The sequence below is a fragment of the Poecilia reticulata genome, chromosome 17 (genome assembly GCF_904066995.2).
Source record: "Poecilia reticulata chromosome 17, P_reticulata-male-v2, whole genome shotgun sequence".
Taxonomy (NCBI): Eukaryota; Metazoa; Chordata; class Actinopteri; order Cyprinodontiformes; family Poeciliidae; genus Poecilia; species Poecilia reticulata.
The window spans coordinates 19,510,191-19,536,026 of NC_088846.1; the positions used below are offsets into that span (position 1 = coordinate 19,510,191).

Here is a 25,836-nt window from a genome sequence, read left to right on the forward strand (position 1 = left end):
TTGACTCTATTTACACAAATTCCAAACAGTGACGGTGTTGGATAAAAGGACTTGTCGATGATATTGTGATTTCCGATTGAGCTGCAGCTGTACAGAGCGTCCTGAAGGGTTTTCTCTCATGCAGTCTGCAGCCTATAGGGCAGCTCTTGTGATGCTGCGCTGTGTGCGGAATCAAAGCGCAGGCGTCGAGTCGGGAGGGAGCCTATCTTGCGCAGACTGGGTAGCTTTACTGTACATGGCCATTGATACCGCTGTGGATGGATGTAGCCGCTGTTGTAAATCAGAATGGCGAGGACAGCAAATATAGCGCGCCGAGTTATCTCTGCTTGACACCCGAGCACGTTTCCTCGACCATCATCTGGTCTTTTATTTTTATTTTTAAATTAAAAGACGCTTCTTGAATTCAGCCGAATCTCGCCTTGACAGCCCGCACCGATGGTTTTCATTTGACACAAAGCAGACAGGCGGCTTCTCCTAATAAACAGTCGGGAAGAAAAGCGGGTCATTATGACCTTAGTATCCGTCAGTAAAAGAAAACCACCGGATTGCTTTTACGCGGCAGCGCTCTGCTTGCATGTCTTGCTTTGGATTTCACGATCCGTGTACGGAGAGGAGCAGCATCAGTTCAGCGTTGAGGTAAGATTTTTTTTTCCTCTCTTTGCACGGCCTTCCCTCCTCCTCTCCTCCACATCCTCTGCCTCTGCGTGGAAAAACAACATATATGCTATGCAGACTGGATCAGCGCGCTGTGGCTCTGTAGGATCATGATGGAGACATTATGAGCTGCAAATAAAAATATTTTGCTTCTTGGATCCTTCATTTATAGTGAAACAGCTCATATGAGGATGTTACATTGCGGTGTTTGAACTAGATATGATGCTTGTTTTCCCATTGAAGGTGTTTTCATGGCAGGTTATCATGAGGTGAGGCTGGGGGATGTTTTGACGGCATCATATAGTGTTAAAGAAGATTAAACATTTACAAGTTGCATAATAGGATTTGCTAGTTTGTACCTGATTAATTGATATCATTTCCATCCTCACCACAGGCTGCACCCCTCCCTCCCCCGCCTCCCTCCTCCTTCCACTCTGGAGAAATTAAACGCTGAAACTGACAGTAACACACACGCATCATTATTCAATTTAATGGCTCGCTTCAGTCCGTCCAGGATCTGTCTAAAAATCACTGTCTATAGACAAAACACAAGCCACAGAGACAAGACGAGGATAAACAAGAGGTTTAGATGAGCAGAGAAGGAAAGATTGGGGAGAAATATGGAGGGATGGACAGAGGAAGCAGATCAGCTCCAGATGATGTGGACACACCTGAACCTGATGTCTTTAGGTCTGAGTCTGGCAATTCTTTTTGTATGCATTAAGCCCCAGTCTGGTTTCGTAGAGGATGAAAAGAGGACTGGGCCGCAGTCTTTCACATGCACACACACCAACCGGAAGCTGCAAAGACACAAACACTTGACTGCTGTCACCGTCAGTGCTTTCTCAGCTTCTGGTGAATACATTTAAATCTAAAGCCCTGCCGAGTGGACCGTTTCTAACGATGCACATTTTCAATTCTGCTGACTACCTCCTATAAGCATTTCAGGCTCACTGTAGAGGCTTGACCATAAAAGAGTAAGATGATAGATAACAGTCGGTGCAGGGCATTGGGTGGTATGAGATTCTCACTGCATAATAATCCTGAATAAAAATATTTGTACAAAAATGTCAAATGAGAATATCTAACAGCCTTTTTTCCCCAAAAAAAAACAGCAACAATCATTCCTTTTGCTGTTCAAATAATACAAAATGCTATCAGAAAGTATTCCCTCCCCATCGGTTTTTGCACTTTTTTTCTTACTCCATAGTCTTATTCTAAAACCAGTTTGAGTCTATTTCAAATTATTTTAAATACAGTTTATATTTATACCATTAATTCAAGACAACTGTCATCTGAAGACCCTTTTACAAGACAAACACTTGTAAAAGGGTACAACTCAGTTTACATTCAGAAATGTTTTATGAAAACATCCCAATCATATAAACAGATTATAATTCTTTCATTCCAATTCAATCCCAGTTATAATACAATGCAGTTAAAATTTAGTTTTCAATGAATGATAGCCCATACAGCATAAAACTGTGTTTTCAGAGATTGATTTGTAACTTTATATAAAAAAATGCATTTAACCAAGGTGAATATGCTGACTTTGGTAAATAGGGCTTAAATTAAGCTCAAGTGCCCCTGATTTCCATTGACATGCTTCTGTAACCTGATCCAATATGCTTAGTTGACTGAACTTGAATTGGAATGGAAAACAGTGGACTACATAAAGTCTTACACTTAATGGTGCATATTACAGTGAAAACCAAGCAATGAAGTTTCAAGGGAATTTATTTCTAGGCCTCCAAGATCAGAGCATTCTGAAAATAACACCGTTGTCTATTATTTACAGAAAATTACAAAACCTCCAGGACCCCCTCTTAACCTGAGCTATTATGGAACAAGACCCTTTGCCACAGGGTACAAATAACTCAAAGGTCGCTAAAATGAAGATTCGGTGTTTCTTTGTGGAAATAGAAGAACCATCTAGAAGTTCAATTACTACTAACACGCTCCATTTATCAGGCTTTGTGGTAGAGTGACCTGTCGGAAGCCAACAGTCACTGAACGGCTCATGATAGCTTATTTAAGCTCTGCCTAAAAGCACCTTAGAGACTGTCAAACCATGGCAAAAATATCTCACTGCCCATTGAAGCATGGAGGTGGCAGCATTATGATCTGGTGGTGTTGCAGCAGAAGAAGTGCAACAATTCTGCAAAGATGGGTAGATGACTAAACCCAGTATTAAAATTTTTCAAGAATACCAGAATTCTCTGGACCTCAGATTAATTATCTTCCAAAACATCAATAGACTGAAGCACACACTCAGAAAAACAAAGGAGTGACTTCAGGGGCAGTTTATAAATGTTTGGGAGACTAGTTCAACATATTTGGAGAGAAATAAAATGGACTTGGATTGACATGAATGAGTAGATTTGCTTGGAAGATTGAGAGAAAATATCCCCTAAGATGTTAGTTACTGTAGAACTTAAAGAGAAAAAAAAATAAAAATAGTGTCAGTGAACTGTATGAACAAGCTGATTTCACCTGGTTGGGCTACCTGCTTGGGGGCTGCATGGTGAAGTGGTTGTTAGTACTGTTGCCTTGCAACAAGAAGGTCCTGGGTTTCATTTCAGGCCTGCAGTCTCTCTGCATGGAGTTTGCATGACACTCCAATGCATGCATGAACTCTCTCTGAGTACTGCAGCATCCATGGTTCAAAATATGCATGTTATGTTGATTGGTCTTATTAAATTACCCTTAGAAGTGTGTGCATGGTTGTTTGTTTCCGTGGTATCCTGGCAACCTGTGCAGGTTGAACTGTGCCTCTTGCTTAGTGATAGCTGGAAGTAGGTGCCCTCCCCCTTGCAACTCCATACAGATAAGCAGGTACAGACAATGGGAGGAAATCAGCTTGGGAACTCCTCAGTCAACATTTACACATGGTACTCACATGGGCTGGACATGGGCGGGAAACTGGGCCACGTAAGGCATTGTTCATGGGTTACATAATGTCCCCCATGTAAATTGCCTGTATACATTTGATGCAAGATAAGTCTTTAAAAAAGATGGAGTCTGATTATGTTACTCGATTTAAAAGATTTTCTCTAAAATCCATTTAAGACCCGCATAAAACTTGCACAAATTTTTCTACTAATATGAGTTTTATTTGGTGAACCAAAGTGGGTTCTAAGAAGCTCATTGCGATTCCAACCTTGTACGCACCAAGAAAGAATGGGGTTCATGCATTTGGATGGACATATGGGCTGAACTGTCTAATTTTAGAGTGTTTTTCTGGGTTAAATAATGAGGACTCCCCAATCTGAAACACGTATAAAAATCAACCCATCGACCTTTGGAGGAAGGTGGTCACTGCTTCAAGACACACATCTTCATACTTCATAGTGAGATCTATCTTCATTAATGTTTGTCTGTTAGCAGGTTTTTGCCAATTCTGTCAACATGGATTTAATCAGTCCTGGTAGGGAGCTGAAGTGCAGACAAAGGATGTACCCATTATATTTTGGAGCAGATCCAGATCACTTACACTTGTAAGACTTTGTCATTGAACTTCTCTCGCTCCCTCTCTAAGTGCTCTACTAATCTTCCAAGAGACTGGAAGAGGAGAGTGGAACTTAAGGAATATAAGTTTACTTTGATTTTTTTTCAAAGTAAAGTTGAATTTTTCAGAAAAGTTAAACCGTTACTCAACTAGTAGCCAGGCAATATGATAAAGCACAACAAAAAAGCGCAACTTTTGCATTAGGGCGTTGTTTCCAAAACTCCTCAGCTTATCACCAACATAACACTGGAAGAGACTTATGATCCAGATTAGTGCTTAACTTTACAAGAATTCACTTGCCGGTAAAATAAAGACCATCATAAATCCAAATATTAAATTAATCTGTTTGCAAATAGTGTCTTTATTTCTTGAAGGGAATTATAGCAAAATCTGCTTTTTAAATAGGGTTAGTAATTGTTTTCTAAAGTGAAACCTAAGTCCTCTGTTGGCGGTTTGTGACCCAAGTTTGGGAAACGGTTGTCTTGTTTCAGCTGATACTGCAGCCTCTCCACTTTGTTGCCAAAACCAGATGCAGTGTTTTGTGGCTTAAATCATTAAAGTCAACCCTGCAAAATCAGAAATAATACCTGTTGTTATGCAAATCTGTCCTAAAACTGCAAGGTAACAAGACCCACTTTATTGTATCTTACCCATATAGGCTTCCACGGGACATCATTAAAAACCTTTTGGGAACAAGGGCATTAGAATAGACTTTTATTTACTTAAAGTTATTTCAACAAAGTTATATTTTCTCTTTTGATTGCGGTGGTATTTGAAACTTTAAGCAAAGCAGCATTGCAGTGGAGGAATGTTTGTGATCTGCATTTATGCTGCACAGACAACATGAATAGAGTGTTTGAAACAAGCATTCCTCTAACAAACATTTCTTTCACTTTTATATTTAAAGTAGCTTTTTATTGTAACTTTGCATTTTTTTAAATTTCATGTCTGATTAAACCTGTGTAAATTGCAATGTTCTTGGATGGGATGGGTTAGGATTATGTTTTTTTTTGTTTTGTTTTTTGTTTTTTTATCTTACCCCTTGCAGGGATGGCTACAGAGGTATGGATACCTTCCCCACACAGAACCGGGAATGTCTGTCCTGCGCTCTGCCAAAACCATGCAGTCAGCCATTGCTGCTATGCAGCGCATCTACGGTCTCAATGTCACAGGGACGCTGGATGAGACAACCAAGGAGTAAGTGGACACAAGACATGTGTTGCAGATACACAAACACAACCCGTGCAACACAAACACCTTAATAAGACACATGATGCCGCTTGTCATCCATGTATACTTGAACAGTAGGTCAACATTTTATTGAGAATTCTGAACATTTGAGTCTGAAATGCCTGCTTTTTTAGAAATACCAGTAGGAACTATGATTACCTTAATGGGCTGCTAAAGGACAGATACAGATTTTTTTTTTCTCCTCCCGCTCCCCCTTTCACCTTCACCTGAAACAACACCAGGTGAAGGTTTTAACACTTTTCCCTCTTCTCGTTTTGCATGATCATGCAGTGATATCACTCTAAGGTGAGAACTAATGTTTTTGCCATTATATTGTGTTTGTTCAGTAGTTGTGATAAATTATGTTGTACGAATGAGAACTGTAGTCTTAGAAGTAGTTTAGCAGTGTTTTTGCATCCATTTTTTTCTTTGGCCGTTGTGGTTCAATGCCCGAGAAGAGAACTGACGAGTTCACTTCTACGCTTTGTGTCATCATATAGAGTGCGAACTGTGATGGAAAAAATGCTGAATGGAACATTGACTTTTTTTTTTTTTTTCTCCCTTACTTTTTAGATGGATGCAGAGGCCACGCTGTGGAGTTCCAGATAAAATTAAAAGTGCCACAAGGTCAAGAAGGAGGAGATACGCACTGACGGGGCAGAAGTGGCAGCGTACGCACATAACCTACAGGTGAGAAACAGAAACATCAGCTGTGATGGCCGGCAAGTTTCTTCAGATTTATTACTTTCCCCATAATGCATTTTATTTCAGTAGTGTTTCAATCTAGCATGCATTTTTTTTATTTGTTTAATTTGTAGTTTATTTTATTTTTATTTTTTATTAACTTGTATATTTAAAAATATATGTTTCTTATTTTATTTTTAATACATTTTGAAAATGTTGTTCGTTCTTTTCATTTTATTTACTTTTACGCCATTTATTCATATATTTCTACTGCCTCTAACCACCTGGGGTTGTATGCTACATGTTGTCATAGAGACTGAACAAATATGTTGCTTGTGTGGGGGGTATTCGCACATGCACATACCAACAGATTAACACCTAAATTGTGTGTTGCGTGTGTGCTGTTCATTGCATAAATAGCATGTAGCACAGTTAAAAACAAATTAGGATGTGTTTTGAACCATTACACAATTTCTTTCCCGTTCATTAATCCAAACAAACTGCCCTCACCCTGATATATGAAACTGGGAGAATAAACTATCCACAATCTCAGCAGAAATAGTGAAACTCATCTTATCTGCTATAATTAAACTTTGGGTTTTAATGGGCCTGAGGAGGACTGATAAACGGGTCTGCAGCACAACCGCAAATTGACAGGTTACAGCAGTAATAGATGATAACGCTGCCAATTTATTTAAATCCTTCCTTGCTTGCTCACTGAATTTGAATTGATGAGCCACCTCGTCTAATGGAATGTCAATCAGTGCTGAGCCGGTGCTGCCGCCGCCGCTGCCCAAGCTTTATTCACGAAAATGAGTGGATAGAGAGAGAGAAAGAGAGGAGAAGATGATTTCCCCCTTCCTCTCTGCCTGCCAGGGACTGATAACGACTGCTGTGTTAAAAGTTCAGTGAAAGCTGTTGGTCTTTAAATAGTTGTGTCAAGTGTAACTTTTTTACCCAGTGTCGCTTCATTCTTAAAACTGGAAATATTCACTCCAAATTAATGAGCTAAAAACTCAAAGGGGAGAAGTGTGGAGAATTGTACTTCCATGTTTTGCCAGCCTCCACCCCTCTGAAGCCTCTCAAGCAGCTTCTTGTTTATCTTCCTGCAGCATAAAAAATATCACACCAAAGGTGGGTGCCCGGGAGACTCATGATGCCATCCGGAGGGCGTTTGATGTGTGGCAGGGTGTGACTCCCCTGCGCTTCGAGGCCGTTCCATACAGTGCCCTGGAGACTGGCAGGCGTGACGTGGACATCACCATCATCTTCGCTTCTGGCTTTCACGGTGACAGCTCGCCCTTCGATGGGGAGGGCGGATTCCTCGCCCATGCCTATTTCCCAGGGCCTGGCATAGGAGGGGACACACACTTTGATTCAGATGAGCCCTGGACCCTCGGAAACCCCAACCATGACGGTGAGAAGGGAATGTAAATTAAAATTATTATTTTGTTTGTAAAGTGATTTACAAACAAAAATCAGAAAACTGCGGTATATGTTCCCAGCACCCTTTACTCTGATACACCTAAATAAAACCCAGTGTAATCAATGCCCTTCAGAAGTCAACAAATTGTTAAATGTTAATTTAATCAAAACAAATGTTGCATCATGGGCATGATTGCATCACGGATCACTATTCAGTGCATCATCTAAAAATCAAATGAATAATCTGTAAAATGCTATGTTGCACAAAACTAACTGTATTATTAAAGTACCATCTCCATGGTGATGGGATGTGTCCCTGCAGCAAGGAAGCTAGATGGAGGTGTATGTAAAAAAATCCCAAAAGAACATTTATTAGACGCTTTAAAAGAACCCCAACGTGTTCCTGGGTTAGAATGGCTAAGTTAAAGTAATGGTCCAAATCTAATTGAGAATCTGACATTTTTATTGATATCAATTTTTTTTGAATTAGTGCATAAAGAAGAAGGGGGAAAAATATCTATCTATGAAAAACCGATATAGACATAGACCAAAGGACTAGCAGGTGGTTATATAATTGATTTGACTCGGGCAGGGCTGAATACCAATGCATGCCACACTTTTCAGATTTTGCTTGTAAAAATGTTGTAAACAATAAAATATAAGAAGGTTTGTGGTTGCAACATGACTAAATTAGAAAAAAAAATGCATTGATGCTAGATATAATAGAAAAGGAGAGAAGAGGCAACAGCAGAGAGACAGACGACAAAGATGATGGAGAAATAAATAACCCTGAGAGGAAGAGGTGAGGAGAGCAAACAGTAAAAAGTGCAGTCTTGTGGAGAGATGGATAAGAAGTGATGGATGCCAGATCAGGGAAGTACAGATGGCCTGGCTGGAGGGTGTTATGAGAACGACGGCATCGCAGGGCAGAGTGTGAGGGACGCTCAGCCAAAAACAAAGAACGCTAAGATGTGTTTGATGCGGCGCCGCTCTATAAAGATGCATCCCCCCATCTGTCAGGACTTTGGTTTCTGTCTGTATAATAAGCTCGTCAGATGACAGGATAGAGAGCGCTGCTATTTTAGGACTTTTGCTTTTGCTGGCACATGATTATGGTTATCCACATTTATTGAATTTGATGTAGCTGAGTGGTTGCAGTGGTACGGCTCAGAGAGGAGAATAGGATACCTTTTTGAGGCATTCAACCAAACACTCCCTAATTACTCTACCTACGGGGTAGAAGGCTTGTGAAAGCACCACCAGGCGGTTTCGCTATTATCCAACTGCTGTGCACAAACTTTCTCCCCTTCCATTAGAGAGGGAGGAGGGCTGTGGCTTGCATTGTGTTTGTGCAGGAATACCACTTGCCACCCATCAGCTCCTTTCCTTCGCTCTCTCTTTTTGTTCTCTAATGGTAATAGTCTTAGACTCCCAAAGTCAGATGCATGCTCGCCCCTGAGCAGCATGCCATTGTCATCCATTTGGAGGTCTGACGCTAAAGGAGGAAAAAAAAAAAAAAAAAGATCCTGTCTCAGCATGTGTGCCAAAGAAGCTGCACCATCTTTAATGGGTTTTCACAGCAGTGGATCTGTAAATGCTGCATGTTGACATGTGTGCTAATAGCTCCGGTCTGTCTCCAGGGAATCCTTGTGGGGCGTTTTCGCATATCGAAGTTGGTTGGATGAGGTGAAAGTGGGAGGGGGGAAAGTGTAACCTTTTTGCTGCTGGCTGAGGGTCAGTGGTGGTTTTATGCCGCGCTCCTGGCGTGAGTGCATATCATCCTCGCAAAGGGCAACCATCTCTTCGGGACAGGTTCAGTCACTGTTTGTACATAAGAGTCGTAATTCCTCCTAAATCAGACTGACACTCTGAGCTGACTGCATCCACTGGTTGTGACATTTTTACTTTTGCATCTGTCTTCGTGTGTGTGTTTCGGTAACACACAGCGGCTCTTGGCCGACATTTTTTAATGCTCAGGTGCATTATGTACATGTCCTTGGCAACAAATGTGAATGTGTGTCCTTCTGCTTTATTCGAGCTGAGGAGAAAGTCTTGCTGCTTCATGATTCACTTCCAGTAATCTTAACTCATAATGTCTTGTACAATTTTTATTACAACTGTGGAGCAGGGAAAGCGAGTAATTATTTTTCATATTGTGGCCTATGTGTTTTAATTATTTGTGTGAAAAACCATAAAAATACAACAAAATTAAATGCACACGTCTGTGCAAGACTGCTAAAACCCTCAGTTTAAACAAGCAGGTAAAAACTACAACATTTTTTAAATGTGTGGGGAAAAAAATGAAAAGCCTTGATAACAAACATTGATTGAGTCATGCATTTGCATTAAAATGGTTGATTTGTTGTCGCTAAACGCTTACTTCCCAAATGGACACACTCTTCACAGCATGTGTGCAAAATAATATGAATCAATATGTGTTAAAAATTAGACATAGAAGTAACCAGCTCTAAATAAGAATAATACAAAGTATAAAAATAAATCCAAATGCAAACGCAGTGTCTCATTGCCTGAAGCTGAGAGATATAGTGCCTTATAAAAGTATTCATGTCCCTTGAGCTTTTCCTGAATACATGACCTTACAGCAGCAAACTTCAGTGCATTTTATGAGGGCTATTTTTGATGCACCATTGCAAATGATCATATAAGTGTGGAATTGGAAAGAAAGTGAACCACTGTTTTAAAATATTTTAACATATACAGTCAGAAAAATGTAAATTGTACTTTCTTCCATCCCCTCTATACTGATACCCCTAAATAATATTCAGTTAAACCCTTTTCCTTTGTCCATCATACAGACATTTAAGAGCTGGCCATTTATCTAGGCTAAAAAGGATGAAGAAGGAGTGCAATAATTAGAGAAGAAGTCAAGATACATGGCAGCTTGCATGGTAGAATGTAATCATACAGGACGGGGATACTGGTCAGAGTTGATGAGAAATATCATGGAGATGAATAAAGTACAATCCTGAAATAATAATAATAATAAAAAAACTACTTTTGAACACACTCTAGGAACATATGGTGGGTAAAGAAAACAACATGTGCGATCAGGAAATGGTTTTGGAGACAAGAACCAACTTTTTGAATGTTGAAAATTGTTTTTATCAAATTTTTTGAGCCTAATCATTATGTATGGATATTGGGTCATTTTTTTCTTTTTTCTCTCTCTTAGAGTGAGTGCCATGTCTTTTACATTTGGTATGTTCTGAAATCTACTTAGACAGCCTCTTGCTATATATTTCAATTATTTGATGTGGGTAAATACACAAGAGTCAATTTCTAACATTTAGACTTGTGTGAAGTCTGTTTATGTCGTCCTGGATATAATCAAGAATTTTGATTCTCACTGCAGATCTTCTCTTCCCCTTTCCAGGAAATGATCTGTTCTTGGTTGCAGTTCATGAGCTGGGGCACGCCCTCGGCCTTGAGCACTCAAATGACCCCACTGCCATCATGGCTCCTTTCTATCAGTACATGGACACAGAGAATTTCAAACTACCTCAAGATGACTTGCAGGGAATCCAGAAAATCTATGGTAATGTACCACAATACAATCTCCTTTTAAATGATAAATCATTAAGCAACAGTTTGTAGGAGTTAAAACTGTTCCAGCACTTTATTAGAGATGCACCACATCACAAAACATCAAATTGCAAAGCTCTGAAACTTCGTCAACATTGCAACTGCTGCTGCGTCAGTCATGCTGGGTTGAATGCCAGTAAACAGCATTTGTCAGCTGCTAAAGAGGTCAGCCAATCTGTGTTTTTCAAAGCAACATGAGTCAACTAACAGATTGCAAAAGAGGAAAATAATCAGTGCCAAAAGAAATGGTTGCATTGGTTAAAATATCTCTCAGCGGGGACAGTCTTTGAAATTGCTAAATATCATAAAAGCACAGCAGTGAAGTTCTGATTCACAGGAACAGGTTGTAATGCTGCAGTTTGTATTTATAGGACCACCAGATAAAGCTCCACAGCCCACCAGTCCGCCGCCTACAGTTCCACCTCCTCGTTTCCATCCGCCCTCAGACCCCCGGAAACACGACCGCCATGCCAGACCCCATCGCCCTCCGCAGGGGTCCAAGCCGTCTAACCCCAACTCCAAACCAAACATCTGCGACGGAGGCTTCAACACTCTGGCCATTCTACGCCAGGAGCTATTTGTCTTCAAGGTAAAGCGAATTATCACCATGAGGAAAGCATTCCTGCTGACGTTTCAGCCACGTCAGGTAACAACAATTTTGCATGGTTTGTTTCTGCAGGACCAATGGTTCTGGAGGGTACGGGACAATTCAGTAGTCCCAGGCTACCCCATGCCGATCAACCACTTCTGGCAAGGCTTGCCTCCCAAAATTGATGCAGTGTATGAAAACAGTGAAGGGAAGTTCGTCTTTTTTAAAGGTAATATAAAGTATATATTTGTGAATTGAATTGCAGGGAATTGAAGCAAGATGATTGACTTTTTTTTTTTTTTTGCAAACAAACATCTAAACACTTTGTTGTGGATTTGTAATAAGCCCTTCAATTCAAATGTCAATGTCAACTAATTCATAAAGTCCACAACAGCATAGTTTAATCTCAGCATATATGCATCTGTTCTGTAAAGGCCTCAGGTTTATTATAAGCTATGCACTTCTCACAGAACACTGCTCAATCCACAAAATAAAATGTAAATAGTCTGGAACTATCTAGATATTACTGTTCACCTAAACTAACTAATAGGCTAAGCAAGGAGTATCGAGAATTGATCAGAGAAGTAACCAAGTGGCCCATGGTAACTCTGGAGGAGCTGTAGAGATGCGAAAGTCAGATGGGAGAATCTTTTGACAGGACATTAACAGTTATAACCTCCATCAGTCCTTGACAACTTTTCTTATGAAGCCCACAAGTCGTCTCGTCTGTCACAATAAAGTCCACAATTGCGGTCATAGCAAACTGCAGCTGCGGAGATGCAGAGGTCATAATCGGCCAGCTTTTCAGCTGCTACAGACAACCCAAAAGATTTGTAGCCGTACTTTCAGCCAAAGTTGGTCCTACAAAGTTTGAGAATTCTGGTTTGCAGATATGTACTAAATACTTTGCAGATTTTTTTTTTTTTTAATTGAGCACCACGTATCATTTTTTTCCCCAATTGTTCATCACATGAAATCTCAGATAAATACATCAAAACAAACAAAAAGAAACAGTGGTGTTGTTGGTGCATTAGTAAAATATCAATCTGAAAACATCTTGACTGATACAACTTGAACTGTCAGCTCTTAAACACACAATATCTTCTTTGCTACTTGAATCCAGAGTGGTTCACTGTGGGCTTTCGTAGACGTCTGCATGGTTGGAGAATGGGTGTAGGTCCCAGAGAGACATCCGTCCATCAGACAGATTAACATGACATCTGTCACCCAGTGGGATCAGAGAGCCTCATGCTTTATTTATTCACTCTGAAGGACTTAACCATGTGCGTACTCGTGGGTGTGTGCACGTGAGCGTCTAGCCACCTAGCACTCACACAAGCACACGCAAACACTGCACCACAACAGCTTTCTTCCCTCGGCCCGAGGCACTTATGATCAAATTGAATTAAACGCAACAATAACTTCAATAAGACTCAAAACAACGAGACTCAGCAGAGCTGCCTTCAGAGCACCATCAAGCTTACATTCTGTGCTGCGAAGATAATCTTTAAACAAGCTTATGAAACATCTGGTCTGTGAAATCTCATGAAGAAAAAATAACCCACAAAGAGGGGCAAGAACAAGCAGGAATCTTGCAGTTTATTTATTTATTTATTTATTTGGTGTGATTCCAGGTTGTTGCGCTTACTAACCTTGTTTCTGTGTTTCAGGAAACCGTTTCTGGGTGTTCAAGGACCGGCATCTTCAGCCTTCCTACCCTCAGGACATTTCTCTGTTCGGTAGCGGCATGCCCACACAGAGTATCGAGACGGCCGTCTGGTGGGAAGATGTTGCTAAGACCTACTTCTTCAAAGGAGACAGGTTTGTTTGGATCATTAGTTCCAGTGCCAGTTTTTCACTTCACTTCACTTCGTCTTTGTCCCCACAAGGGAAAATTTGGAGCACAGCGGCAGTCAAAGACAGTCGAGGCATAAGCCACACGTCAACAAGTAATAAAATGTTCTAGAAGTTTTAATTGTGCTCGGGACAAAAAGCATTTGTACTGATTGCGCCTTATGGTTGGTCTGTGTTTGACTTGAGGGACAGGAAACAATCCTCTAAATGTGGGTGGTCTCTACTGGCTAGGATGGTTTTGGCCTTTTTAACAACTTGTATGTTCCAGTCATCCGATAGGGGCGCTGTTGAAAATCAATTGCAGGTGCTTTAGCCAATATAATATTATATAATATCAAAATAAATTAATTAAAACATGTAAAAGAAAAATCTTTTTTTTTAATATTAGTATTTCAATTTATGAATTACGAACATGAGACAAAAGGAGACTTATACTTACTTACTTTGAAGACAAGACAAGCAAATAAAGCCCAAGCTGTGTTTTAAACAATCTCCATGTGAAATATTTTATTCCTGATTTCACCTGAGTGCATTTTTTTTTGTAGCCACAAAAGTGACACTCAAGTTTTTTTTATGGGGCCAGGTGTTAGCTTAGTTCAAAGGAACTTCAAAATTATTTTTGTTGTCTCTCCAGAATGCCTAAAGGAGAAGATCTGTTGTTTATTTACGTGCGTCAGAGCCGTTGTACAGTATGAGAATATGCCCGTCTGACTCACATGTTCAGCTGTTGAGATAAATCATATCCTGAAAGGTCACAGGACCCTGTGGATGGAGCTGACAAAACACTTTGTCATCTCCATCCACAGATTCTTCCATTTAATAAAAGGGGGATGTTGTGCGGATAATTTTAAAGTTGATTTTATCTCTCAGCAGGGATGTGTGACGGGGGGCTGATGGTGCTCTAATTCAAATGGCTTTTTTTATCTATAGTTTTACGGGTTTGCGCAGCAGCAGCGTGTGAGGAGCTCGTCACTCACAAAAACTTCTGAGGCTAATCTGCATTGCAGATAGACACGCCGTGGATGACTGATTGATTGGATTTTCCCGTCATGTGAAATGAGTCAGCTAATGGTCTTTTTTTCTGAAAAGTACCATCGTATCAGTTGGAGTAATTCTGTCTAACTACAGATAAATTAAACTTTTTTTTTATTTTTGTTTTGGGATAAAAATAATGACTCCACCCGTTTAAGCATTTATATAAGAAACACTGACGATCAGGTTGCTTAAATCCTGTATATTTACACATTTAAAATTTTATATAGCAAGTAACATCCACTCAACTCTCATTAATAACTAAAGTAAGAACAAATTTTCATGTTTAGTTTGCAAACTTAGAGCTTAAATTAGTTCTCATCTCTTCACTAAGCAAGAGTTTAACACGAGTCCATTAGAAATATAAAAGGAAGCTTTAATAAAACATACCAAAGCACTCAGATCGAACCGTTAAAAACACATCTTATGAAATTGTAGCATTCAGTTTATTGCCTTTGCAAACTAAAACACAGGGGGATATGGTTGATAAAAGTAAGTTGTGTTGGAAAATCTAATAAGTTAGTAGGCACAGAGCTGGAGAGATGCTCAAATCTAATTTTATTTGCTTAGCTCTTCACATCATCACCAGCTGCTGTCGGCAACTCTAAAGCATCCCTAAAAACAGCAACATGAACAACTACAAAATATGAAAATGCAAGCAAAAGGCTGTGACTCTGCAGATAAATGCCTTACATATTTTTATCTGGCTCCAAAAAAACAATTCAGCAAATTTACCTTGTTCTTTTTTGGGGATATTCTGCTTCGTGTGCATCTTAGGAACAGAGAAAGTGCAGTACCTACACACTTCATGCTTTTGTTCTAATTATATATGTCTTAAATAGTAGCAGAAAAAACTGTTCTGTCTTTGTGAGAACAGAGTCTTTGTCCATATTGGATCAATTATGAAGTAGCAGACTGTTGGTATTTATCACTTCCTCTCTTCTGTTTTTTAGATACTGGAGGTATAACGAGGACATGAGGACGATGGACCCAGGTTACCCTAAACCCATCACCATCTGGAAGGGCATCCCTGACTCTCCACAGGGAGCTTTTGTGGACAAGGCAAATGGTATGTGGATTGCAAAAATTATAGGAATCTCTAAAGATCCCCATGAAATAAATGCTGTAGTGGGATCAATATTTATCTTTCCATCACAAAGGGTGTGGAGGTTTTTAAGGGATGTTAAATAACTTCCAGAGCTCACTGTTGGAGAACTACATCAAGCAAGGCTATCTTGAAAAGTCTCCATAAAAAATATTAGACACAATCCACATCCAAACTGGTTGTTAGGGGAAGAAAATGGGGAAAAACAATTATTTTATGTCTTCATGTCAGATGTATAAGCTTGTGTTGTTTGCTAACCTCGAGTGCCTTTTTGAAAATGCCAGGAAATTTTGTTTTAAAATCTGGTGGTTTCTGTCAGAAAAAATTTAATTTACCATCACTGACTCCTAAAAAGGCAGAAAGTCTACACAGCAATGGTTGACCAGATATGAAAGCAACTTTCTTCCATGGCCATCACAGTTCCCAGACATTCATCCTGCAGAGTTTTCTTATCTGTAGGCTCTGACCTGATGTAAGAGTTTTGTTCTTATGAGACAAAATACTGTCCTATATGCAAAAGAGGGTTGTATTGACAAAGTATAATCAGTAGTGGTATGTTATTGTTTTCTCATGTAGGGTTTTTTCACACATGAATAAGAAAACTCAAATTAAAGCTTAAACCTTTTTAAAATGATCATCATTAGATCATAACAGTCATTTTATACTTGCACATTTGATGTGTAAATAAATGTGGACATGAAGTAGTCTCTTGATTTTAATGACATTTTATCTTTACGTTTCTTCTCTCTGGAAGCAACAATATTTAGAGCTCCAAAGTAAAGATAAATAATCAAAAATACCAAAATACCAAAAATACCATTGAAAAAGTTGGACAGCAATATTAAGTATTCAGTAAGGATATAAATAATTTTTAACACGCCATTTCTGATTAAATTTCATTCATTATTTTTGTTTGAATTGATACTCCTTTTACATGTTTTTATCTTTTAAGAGATTTAGTTAATTGGGGCTTAAATATATATTAGCATAATGATATTAGCTAATACATATCTATTAGCATTGTACTGAAAAATGTTTTCAATCTCACTGTATTGTCCTTTACTCCAAGAACAATCGTGCCATATATTAATATAGTCTTCATTGTCTTCACTGTAATTTCAATCTGTGATGACAGAACTAAACTTTAGACCCTGAAATTATTATTTTTTTTTTATTTGAAAAGTTTAATTTGTTTCTGCCTTTTTCAACTTATTTGATGACATTTGGATTGTTAATTTTATGTAATAATTTTATGCTTGTAAATTTGCGGTTCATTTTTCGATGATGGATTTTATAGTAACAGTTTAATAGATATGTTTTCCATCTTCAGAATGATTTTATGCCTAAACATCTCAGCATGAAAGTATACTATCAGACATCATCATAATGACATCCCACTTGCAGTGCGTCACTTGACAGCAAAATAACTGAACCGGTCACCATTAAGTCTACCATAACAAGACTAATAGTTAATAATCCGAACAAACTAATTTTTCCCCTTTTATTTTCATATCTCTATTGCAGGTTTTACCTACTTCTACAAGGGAAAAGAGTACTGGAAGTTCAACAACCAGCTGCTTCGCGTGGAGCCCGGCTACCCCAGGTCTATTCTGAGGGACTTCATGGGCTGCGACGGCCTCCCTGCTGACCCTGACTGGGGCTGGAATCCCCCGGCGGCAGACGAAAGGCACTGTGACAACAACGACGTGGATGTCGTCATCAAACTGGACAGCGTTGGGGGTACGGAGAAGGCTGTGGCCATTGCCATTCCTTGCGTCCTGGCACTGTGCATGATGGTCCTCCTCTACACCGTTTTCCAGTTCAGGAGGAAGAGCACGCAGCGGCACATACTGTACTGCAAGCGCTCCATGCAGGAGTGGGTCTAAGGGGACTGTTACAGTATAGAGAGCTCTGAGAAAGTTGTTACTTAAAGCCCTATAACTTGAAGGACTGTAAAGAAGTACAGTACACGAGGTTTGCCGTTTGGGCAGATCTCAGGACAGCTGGAACATGTGAACTGTGCGCTACAAGGAAGGGAAACTATCAGCTGACCTCAGTAGATGACAGTGGCCGAGCTTCATCTTCTTTGTCCTACTAATGTGTATGTATCTGCTTTGATTTTTCTCTGGATCTCGAAATGAACTCAGTTAAGTGAGACAGAAATAATCTACTGTAAGCGGGATCTTTGTCTATCCCCGTCTCTGCACGCCGCTGAAAAAGCCCCCTAGCACTGACTTCAGAGGACAAATTAGATCTAGGCTTCTACTTTACTTAATTCAATCGCCCTGGGTTGTGCTTTTTTTTAGTCTAGGACCCCTGTAAAACATAATTCAACGTGAGGAGATGCGAATATCATACATAAACCAAATATGACGTTTTTCTTCCAAAGAGGATTACAGCTTGATGTTGTTTTTGATCGGATATTCTTCCTCCATGGATCTAACGTTTTGGATCACACTCTGATTTTCTTTCACCGCTACTGTTCACACCTACTCATCTTCTCTGTAAGGACAGAAAAGAAGGAGCAAAAGAAACTCATGACTGTTGTGGCAGTCTGTCTCCACAACAGGGGCCAAAATAATAATAAAAAAAACAAACACTCTGCAATACTAATGAGACTGCCTTAATCACAGATTGCTTCAATCCTTTCTCCTTCTGTTCCACTGGTGTGGAGGATGGATACTGAGTGACACAGCGGGAAGACAGAAAATGCGTGTGAAGTCATTACTACTGCCCAAAATGCAACGCTAAACCAGAAGTTGAGGACATTTCGGTCCACAGAGGAGATCTCGAAAATGTCAGCTGCCAAAGATCAGCTTTCATTTGCAGCCTCACAAGAGAGAAAGAGAGAGAGAAGATTTTGTTGTGAATTTGTCTGTGTGTACGTGTGAAAGAATGAATAATCACCCTTGTTATGTAAGTACTGAGCTCTGCTATAATTTATCATTATCTATGTTGATTCATGTACTTTAAACCAGTTTAGCAACCTTTTAAGTGTTTGTGTCAGAAGAAGGCATGGGCCGGTTCCAAAGTGTACCAAGGTTTTAAACTCCTAAAACCTTCCATCAAACCAGTTCTACTTTTAAAAGTCCTTTTAATGAGACACCTGAGAATATGCCCGAGTGACCAGAACTTAGGCTACTACACTGTTTTCTCACTTAGAAAATATATTAATTTGGCTGCTCTGGAATATTTCTAGTTGCAACAAAACAAACATTTGCAACCATGGCATGTATTCTGAAAATCCGAATGGCAAACTTGGAGCAACATGCATTGGCGTTGATGGCAACACAAATTAAGACGAGTAAGATGACATCATGGGAGGTCTGCAGAACAAATAAGCACTGCACATGTTCTCTGCTGTGCTCCTGCCCTTGCGCCTGCTCGCCGTCTCACTTAGTGGAGTCAAAAGTAGATGAGAAATTTCTGTGCATCTGCGGAAGTCAGTTTCCGTTGTTTCTCCGGTAAGTCAGTGCGTAAATTTGGTTTGTTTGTATTGTTACACTTCTAGTTGTACTCGATAAAGGGCAGAATGAAAAAAAAAGGTATAATCTTTTGCACGAAAGTATGTGTAATAAAACATTTGATTAAATTTAGGAGATGTTTATTTTATATTTTTTTAAATTCTATGTATTAAAATAAAAACAATGTGATAAAATTAGCTTTGGAAAACATTTAAGAGACCAGTGTAAAGTTTTAAATCAGCATCTCTATGAAAGGCAGCCATTTTATCTCATTTGCCATTTTTTATGCAAATACATGTATTCAAAATAGTAAATTTTATTTTGTCATTGAACAATTTTACTCATAAAATTAAGCAATGTAAAATTTGGAATGATCTCCTTTTTTCTCTAGAGTTGTTTATAGATGTAAAGATATAGGCATAAATGCAGAAGACAATGTCATAAATGTAATAGAGCTTTATATTATAGTCACATCCGTAGAAACAAGTTTGCTTTTTGTTCAAAATAAAATAAATTGGATCAGATTTTCCATATTTGTCTTAAGTATATGTGTCACTATGGTGAAAACGTGGTGTTTTACAGAGTGCAGTGCAGGCAGAGTGTCATCCCGGCCCATGCCCGACAGGGAATAGCGAGGAAAACGGAACAAGAGAAGGGAAAAAAAAAATCTGCTTCTTTTAATACCAGAAGCACTTAAACTTTATTAGCTATCTATCTTCTTATAAAACTTTTAAACATTTGTTTGTTTTATTTATTTATTTTTTATTTTTTTGCTGAATTCAACTGCTTTTGAGAAGAAAGCCTTTTTAAGCTTTACCAGGACATGATTTGTTGTTTTAATCTCACAGTTTGCTGAAGTTTTGTGTTAGGGGAAAAATTTTAAACCAATATTGCCTGTGTCTTCTGTTTTCTACACTAGTAACCTCAATTAGACGTTATACAAACGGATACATATGGTTGGTTAGATTAACAAATTAACACATTACTAATGAATGTTTATAACTATTTAAATATTGTTGGATTCCAATTGCGTATTGGAAAGTCAAAACGAGTGAAGTTAAATCTGATGAACGCAATTCTAAATATATACTATGAAACCATGACATTTCATATATTCTGTACACACGTATATACAACTCAACTGTATATGTAAATCTTATATTGTTTCAGCTAACTTAATCAGTCAAACTAATCGCTGTAATGAAAGATAAACTCTCTGTTGTAGAATGGAGTTAAAATGATCAGGAATGAGAGTTTTTAAACCATTTTTTTTACGTATTATATGTACAGATGCAAATGATAACACTCATGAATGCTAGTTTAATGTCTTATTTTGGAATTGTCTATGGAATGCCATAAATGCAAAAGTATTGTGGAGGTTTCAAAGAGCCTCTTGGCAAAGCAAAAATAGAAGCGCTAGAAATTTGCTCCCTCGGTTTAAAAAAACTGGATTCGCAAACATTTGTGTTCATTCATGTGTTTGAAGCAGGAATGGACTAAAAAATGTGTTATGATGTCTTGTGCAGTATAAAGGGAACACTGCAGTGATGCAGTGATGTACAGTGTCCTGGGGCAGCAGAACACTCAACTCCAAGACACCTGCACCATTCAAAGTGGACGCAACAGGAATTAACGTTCCACAAAATCTCCTTTTCAACATGCACAACATTTACTACAGTAAGGACATTGATTGAAAATCCCCGGAGAGAATTTCTTAAACCGAGGGAACCATTTGTTTGCTTTATTGTTTTTGTTTGAAGCCCTGAGGTTCTCCATTTACTACAGTTGTATGGTGTTTTTGGTAGATGATTTGTGATTTCTTGAATATTTGTGTTCATCATTGATTTTTGTTCTATTAAATCAGTGAAAGATGTTATCTTTCACCGATGTTAAGGCGAAAATGTATCGAAGTAGATCAGAAGTTGGAGACGTTCCCCTAAATCAGTTATGTAGAGGAGCTCTGGGTGAACTGTGGCTGATGACTCTGACATTTAGCTTCATCATTTGTAATAGATACAATTTACATACAGCAAAAGCTAACGCATGCAGATTTGATTTGAGACAACATTTGTCAACCTTGAACTGCTCTTTTACCCGTCTTTATCTGAGGGGTTAAATGACAGGACTGTATTAGCAGGTCTCTACTGGGTGTTTGAAAGGATTTCATCATTTGACTTTTTGTAAAATCTCTCCTCATTGCTATTCCAGTTTTCATCATTAAATCTATAAACAATACGTGAAACCAGTAGAAACTGTTTTTAGATCTACAGTTTAGATCTACCCACATTGACCAGTGTAACTTGGAGAAGGGGGAAAGCCTTTACTAGGTGTTGTGCTTGATGTCGTGTGAGTTTGTTTACTAATGGCGAGGGCTCATGAGAGTGTGAGTTACACATGACCAATAAGGAGACTTTGTACTGTATATCTTTGCAATTATCCTCCCTCAAGTCTTGCATTGCATTAAGGGCAAGAAGCTGTCAATAGAATTCAGTTTAAAACATTTTATTTCAGCTCGACAGACTCTAGGTGATTGCCCATAAAGTTATACCATAGTCTACAATTCTTTTTATTTCCTTGTAGCTCTTACTCACTTAGAGATTATACGCAGTTTTCTTGCTTTATTTTGAAGTCTGACTAATTCCTGTGTTGATGTATCAATCGTGGCTGACTCTTTAGTGCTCTTTCTTTTTTTCCAAGTCTGTCTTGACACTTGCTGCTAAGCATTAGGGCTAATTTGGAGTGATATTAAAGGAAGCAGAGGGGACTCATCGGACAGCAGTCAGTACACCAGAGAGGGTAAAGAAGAAAAGACAAGGAGCAATCTCTGCACTCTAGATGCTTTATGCAGATATGTGAAGTTTATTCTCACAGACAAACTGTATAAGATGTTAACATTATTGCATTATTTGTATATAGTGTACAAGCCAGGCTATTTGCTGTCTGTTTTGGACATTTTCTTTCTTTTTTTTGATCGACTCCATGGATAAAGAAGATGATTTGTGTTGTAAATAAAAGAGGTGCATAATAAATCTGACTGGATGTGAGGCTCTCACACAAGCACTCAAGTTCAACACTTTTTTTTTTTTAAATCCGGGCTGAACAGCGAGTTGGTCCAAACCCTCTCCACAGTGTGGAGTAAATTAAAATGTTCAAAACAAAGCATTTCATTTATAAAGCAGAGAAACCACTCAGAGTTTTGTGCACACATAATGAATTGAAAAGAAAACATGCTATAAAAAATGTGTCATTTTACCACCACATAAGTCAACCTAAATTTAAAGATAACTTTAAAATTTAAAGATGACTTTAAATTTAGGTTCAACTGGATATTTCATTCTCAAACTGGATCTAAACAGTGTGTGTTTACTTTAGATTTGATCAAATATTTGGATCTTATATTTTCACTTCTCTTTGTGTTTAGAATTTTTTCCTATCTTAATCTTAAAAAATAGTGTTATTCAACTTTTTTTTGGTTACTTTTGCTGTTTTTATTGTCTGTCTGTATCATTCAATCTGTTTGAAAACGCTCTACGAATGAAGCTCGACTGATCGAATGTTGAACTATCCTTTAATGCATAGTTTATTTGCACAAACTGAGATGAAGAAAAAGGAAAAAAAAAATAACAGTCATCACCATAAAATTAAATCTCCACAATAATTGTTCAACAAGAAGAGAGAGAAATAGCACAGAAAGAATGATTGTGAACTGATTTTGAACCTTGATGCAATAGAGGCACAAAATTGTATAAGCAACTAAAAACATGAGCCTTTAGGGAAATCATTCACACATAAATGATTTGATCTTTGTCACAGTCTGCTGATGACATCGAGGGACACTTCTCCTATTTGCAGATTTCTTTGTAGCCTTCTGCCTGGGTCAGCACGCTTGCTTTTTTAGGTAAAAACAGCAACAACAAAAATAAATGAAATCAGTTTTTTTAAATTGGAGAAAATATTTACTAAGTAAATATGAGTAAATAGTTTACCATCTATTAGATCGTAGAGGAGGCAATAGTCACTGGGATCGGTTCCATTCTTTGATTTTGTGGTAGAAATAGCCTGTGGACGGCAGTGGTGGAGAAAGTACTCAAAAAATTTACTTAAGTAAAAGTACAAATACACAGTCAAAAATGTACTTAAGTAAAAGTCAAAGTACCACATTAACATTTTACTTAAGTAAAAGTAAAAAAGTCCTGGCTTTTAAAAATACTTAAGTATTAAAAGTAAAAGTACTTGGTGAATGCATCACCTAATCGCTAATATCATTAAGTGTGCCGATCGTATTTAATTTAAATACATCAGAAATGTGCCATTTTAATTAACACTACCACAGATTAAACATGTTCTTATTGTGTTTATTCTCTGTAACAGTTTAGACTTAGATATGTGATTCTATGAATCATAATTTCAGGGATGGAAACATTTTGTCTCCTGTCTTAACATAGCATGAACTTCATTAGTCACATTTATTTAGAAAGAAATCTAACTGAAAGGGGATGTAAAGACGGTGCGGGCGGGGTGGAGGACATGCAACCAAGGAGCCATGTAGCAGAGTTGTAGTCAAGACCACCGAACCCAAGACCAAGACCAGTGCCCCGCGCTAAATGACACAATAACATTAAGTTTATCAAAATTGGTTTTCAGATTGATCTGAAAGATCCACATTCCCATAAAAACACCTAGATATTAAATACTTAGAGCTGAAATATATTTAACCAGTATCAATTAAAACTCACTTCATTCTGTTTTGCTTTCATCGCTGTGCTACAATCTGCAGAGGTCTCCTGCTATTCCTAGAAAAATAAGCCCTGGGCGGTTGCCCATATTGCATATGTCAGAAACCACAACTGAAACATCGCAATTAACGGTAAATAACGTTCAACTATGAACACTGTCCAACGGCACAACAAGTAACCAAGCAGAAGGAGCACCGTGACTGTTCTCACCCTCCCTCCTGCTGCGATGTTTGCCACCATGACAGGAGACGAAATCAATCAATGAGCAATGAGCATGCTCTGTGTTCATACGTTCAACTTTTACTTATTCAGCGATTAAATGAATGTCTATATATATATATATATATATATAGCTACCGCAGTGTACATAAGACCAAAGAACGGCTCTCAGTGAGGCTTCAGTCCTTAGGACTTAGTAAAGATCCGTCCAGAAGAATCGGATCGTTCCTGAATGTCATATCACTATATCGCAGACTTTGGTCACAGCGTTGTCCCATATTTGCGACACCTCAGTCAACACCTCCACACAATAATTCAGCGCATGAGTGACAACTTTTTTTCATCAGATGCAACATGTGTCTCTGAACAGCTAGCTTTGCTAGCATCACGTCCACAGATCTTACCTTTCTTTAAGCTTTCCTTCCAAGTGACGCCAAAAGTTGGACGTCTGTGAAAGCGAAGCGCTGCTGATTTTACATGTCGCCATATCAATTTATGCAGCGCTATTATATTATAGACAAACATCTCCTCCCGCTCAGAGGAAACCACTGCGCATGTCTGGAGCTCCGAGTGCGAGTAAAGGTGGAGCCGATGGGTGACAACAGACACTAAGTCACGTTATTGCTCGGATTTTACGGCGCCACCTTAAATCCCTGAACTTCACATTTTAACGGAAGAAAAGAGCAACGAGACTTGGATGTAACGAGTAACGCGACAGTTTTGTAGAAATGTAGTGAAGTAGAAAGTACAGATACTTACTGTAAAATGTAGAGGAGTAAAAGTAGAAAGTCCTTATTATTAAATCTACTTAAGTAAAGTACAGATACACGAAAACTGTACTTAAGTACTTCCCACCACTGGTGGACGGACACTGTACATATGTTTTAAAACAAACATGCTGTAATTTTTTATTTTTTATTTTAATTTGCAATACAGTATCGCAAACTAACTTTAATTTTGCAGAAGGACTTTGCAGCAAGTGGGCCAAAGATGAAGTTAATTTCTGTAATTGTGCCTGACTTAGGGGAGGTGTGCGCTACTTCAAGCTCTTCTGGGGACTCGCTCATTATCTAAGGAACAAAAACTAGAACAAACATACCACAGTTTAATACCAACTGTTTAATATCACAGTTTAATATCAACAAATAAATGTCCTTTATATATATATATTATATATATATATATATATATATATATATATATACCACTGCAAGAACTGCATTGCTCAGTTTTTGCTCAGTATTTCATCACAAGCACTTCTCCGGACCGTCTCGACACTTCTTTGTGCTCCAAGCCTTCAGCTGGTTCACCAGATCACTCACAGGTTCAGAGCAGGGCAGCCTAAAAGTCCTGCAAGAAAGATTCCTCTCATTTCTTAGAACAGACACACAGACAGACAGACAATGAAAGTAACAAGCAGTACATAAAAAAGAGACATCTGAACAATTGTGAATATTTTGATTTCCTACCATATTGCTATGCATTTTGATGGATCTACAGCTGATGAGGCAGGTAAAACAAACTGCAGGAATAAAGCAAAGACCAACAGAGATCTGAGAGTCATGGTGGCAGCAGCTGGAGAGCTGTGTTGTGAAAAGAAATTCACCATGTGAGGAGTCATTTATATCTTCTGTGATGACATAATGTGACGTTAGTGACACAGACACAAAGCAGAACAAGCTAAGCAATAAAGCAAATGTCCTTGTGATGGATGGTGACTTTTTGCTGACTTT

The 25,836-nt window shown here is 38.6% G+C and overlaps 1 protein-coding gene across 2 annotated transcripts; it reads left to right on the top strand.

Moving 5' to 3' along the window:
- Positions 1 to 101: 101 nt before the first annotated feature.
- Positions 102 to 22,208, top strand: mmp16b (matrix metallopeptidase 16b (membrane-inserted)). Of its 2 annotated transcripts, XM_008434553.3 has the most exons (11): positions 103 to 636; positions 5,211 to 5,359; positions 5,684 to 5,698; positions 5,966 to 6,082; positions 7,189 to 7,493; positions 10,896 to 11,057; positions 11,476 to 11,693; positions 11,784 to 11,922; positions 13,364 to 13,514; positions 15,533 to 15,648; positions 17,209 to 22,208. In XM_008434553.3, the coding sequence occupies exons 1-11, from the start codon at positions 508 to 510 to the stop codon at positions 17,568 to 17,570; spliced, it is 1,863 nt and encodes a 620-aa protein (XP_008432775.1). In that variant the 5' UTR covers positions 103 to 507; the 3' UTR covers positions 17,571 to 22,208. The 2 variants fall into 2 exon arrangements, with proteins under 2 accessions (XP_008432776.1, XP_008432775.1); XM_008434554.3 differs by lacking the exon at positions 5,684 to 5,698 and having other exon boundaries at positions 102 to 636.
- The last annotated feature ends 3,628 nt before the right edge of the window (positions 22,209 to 25,836 follow it).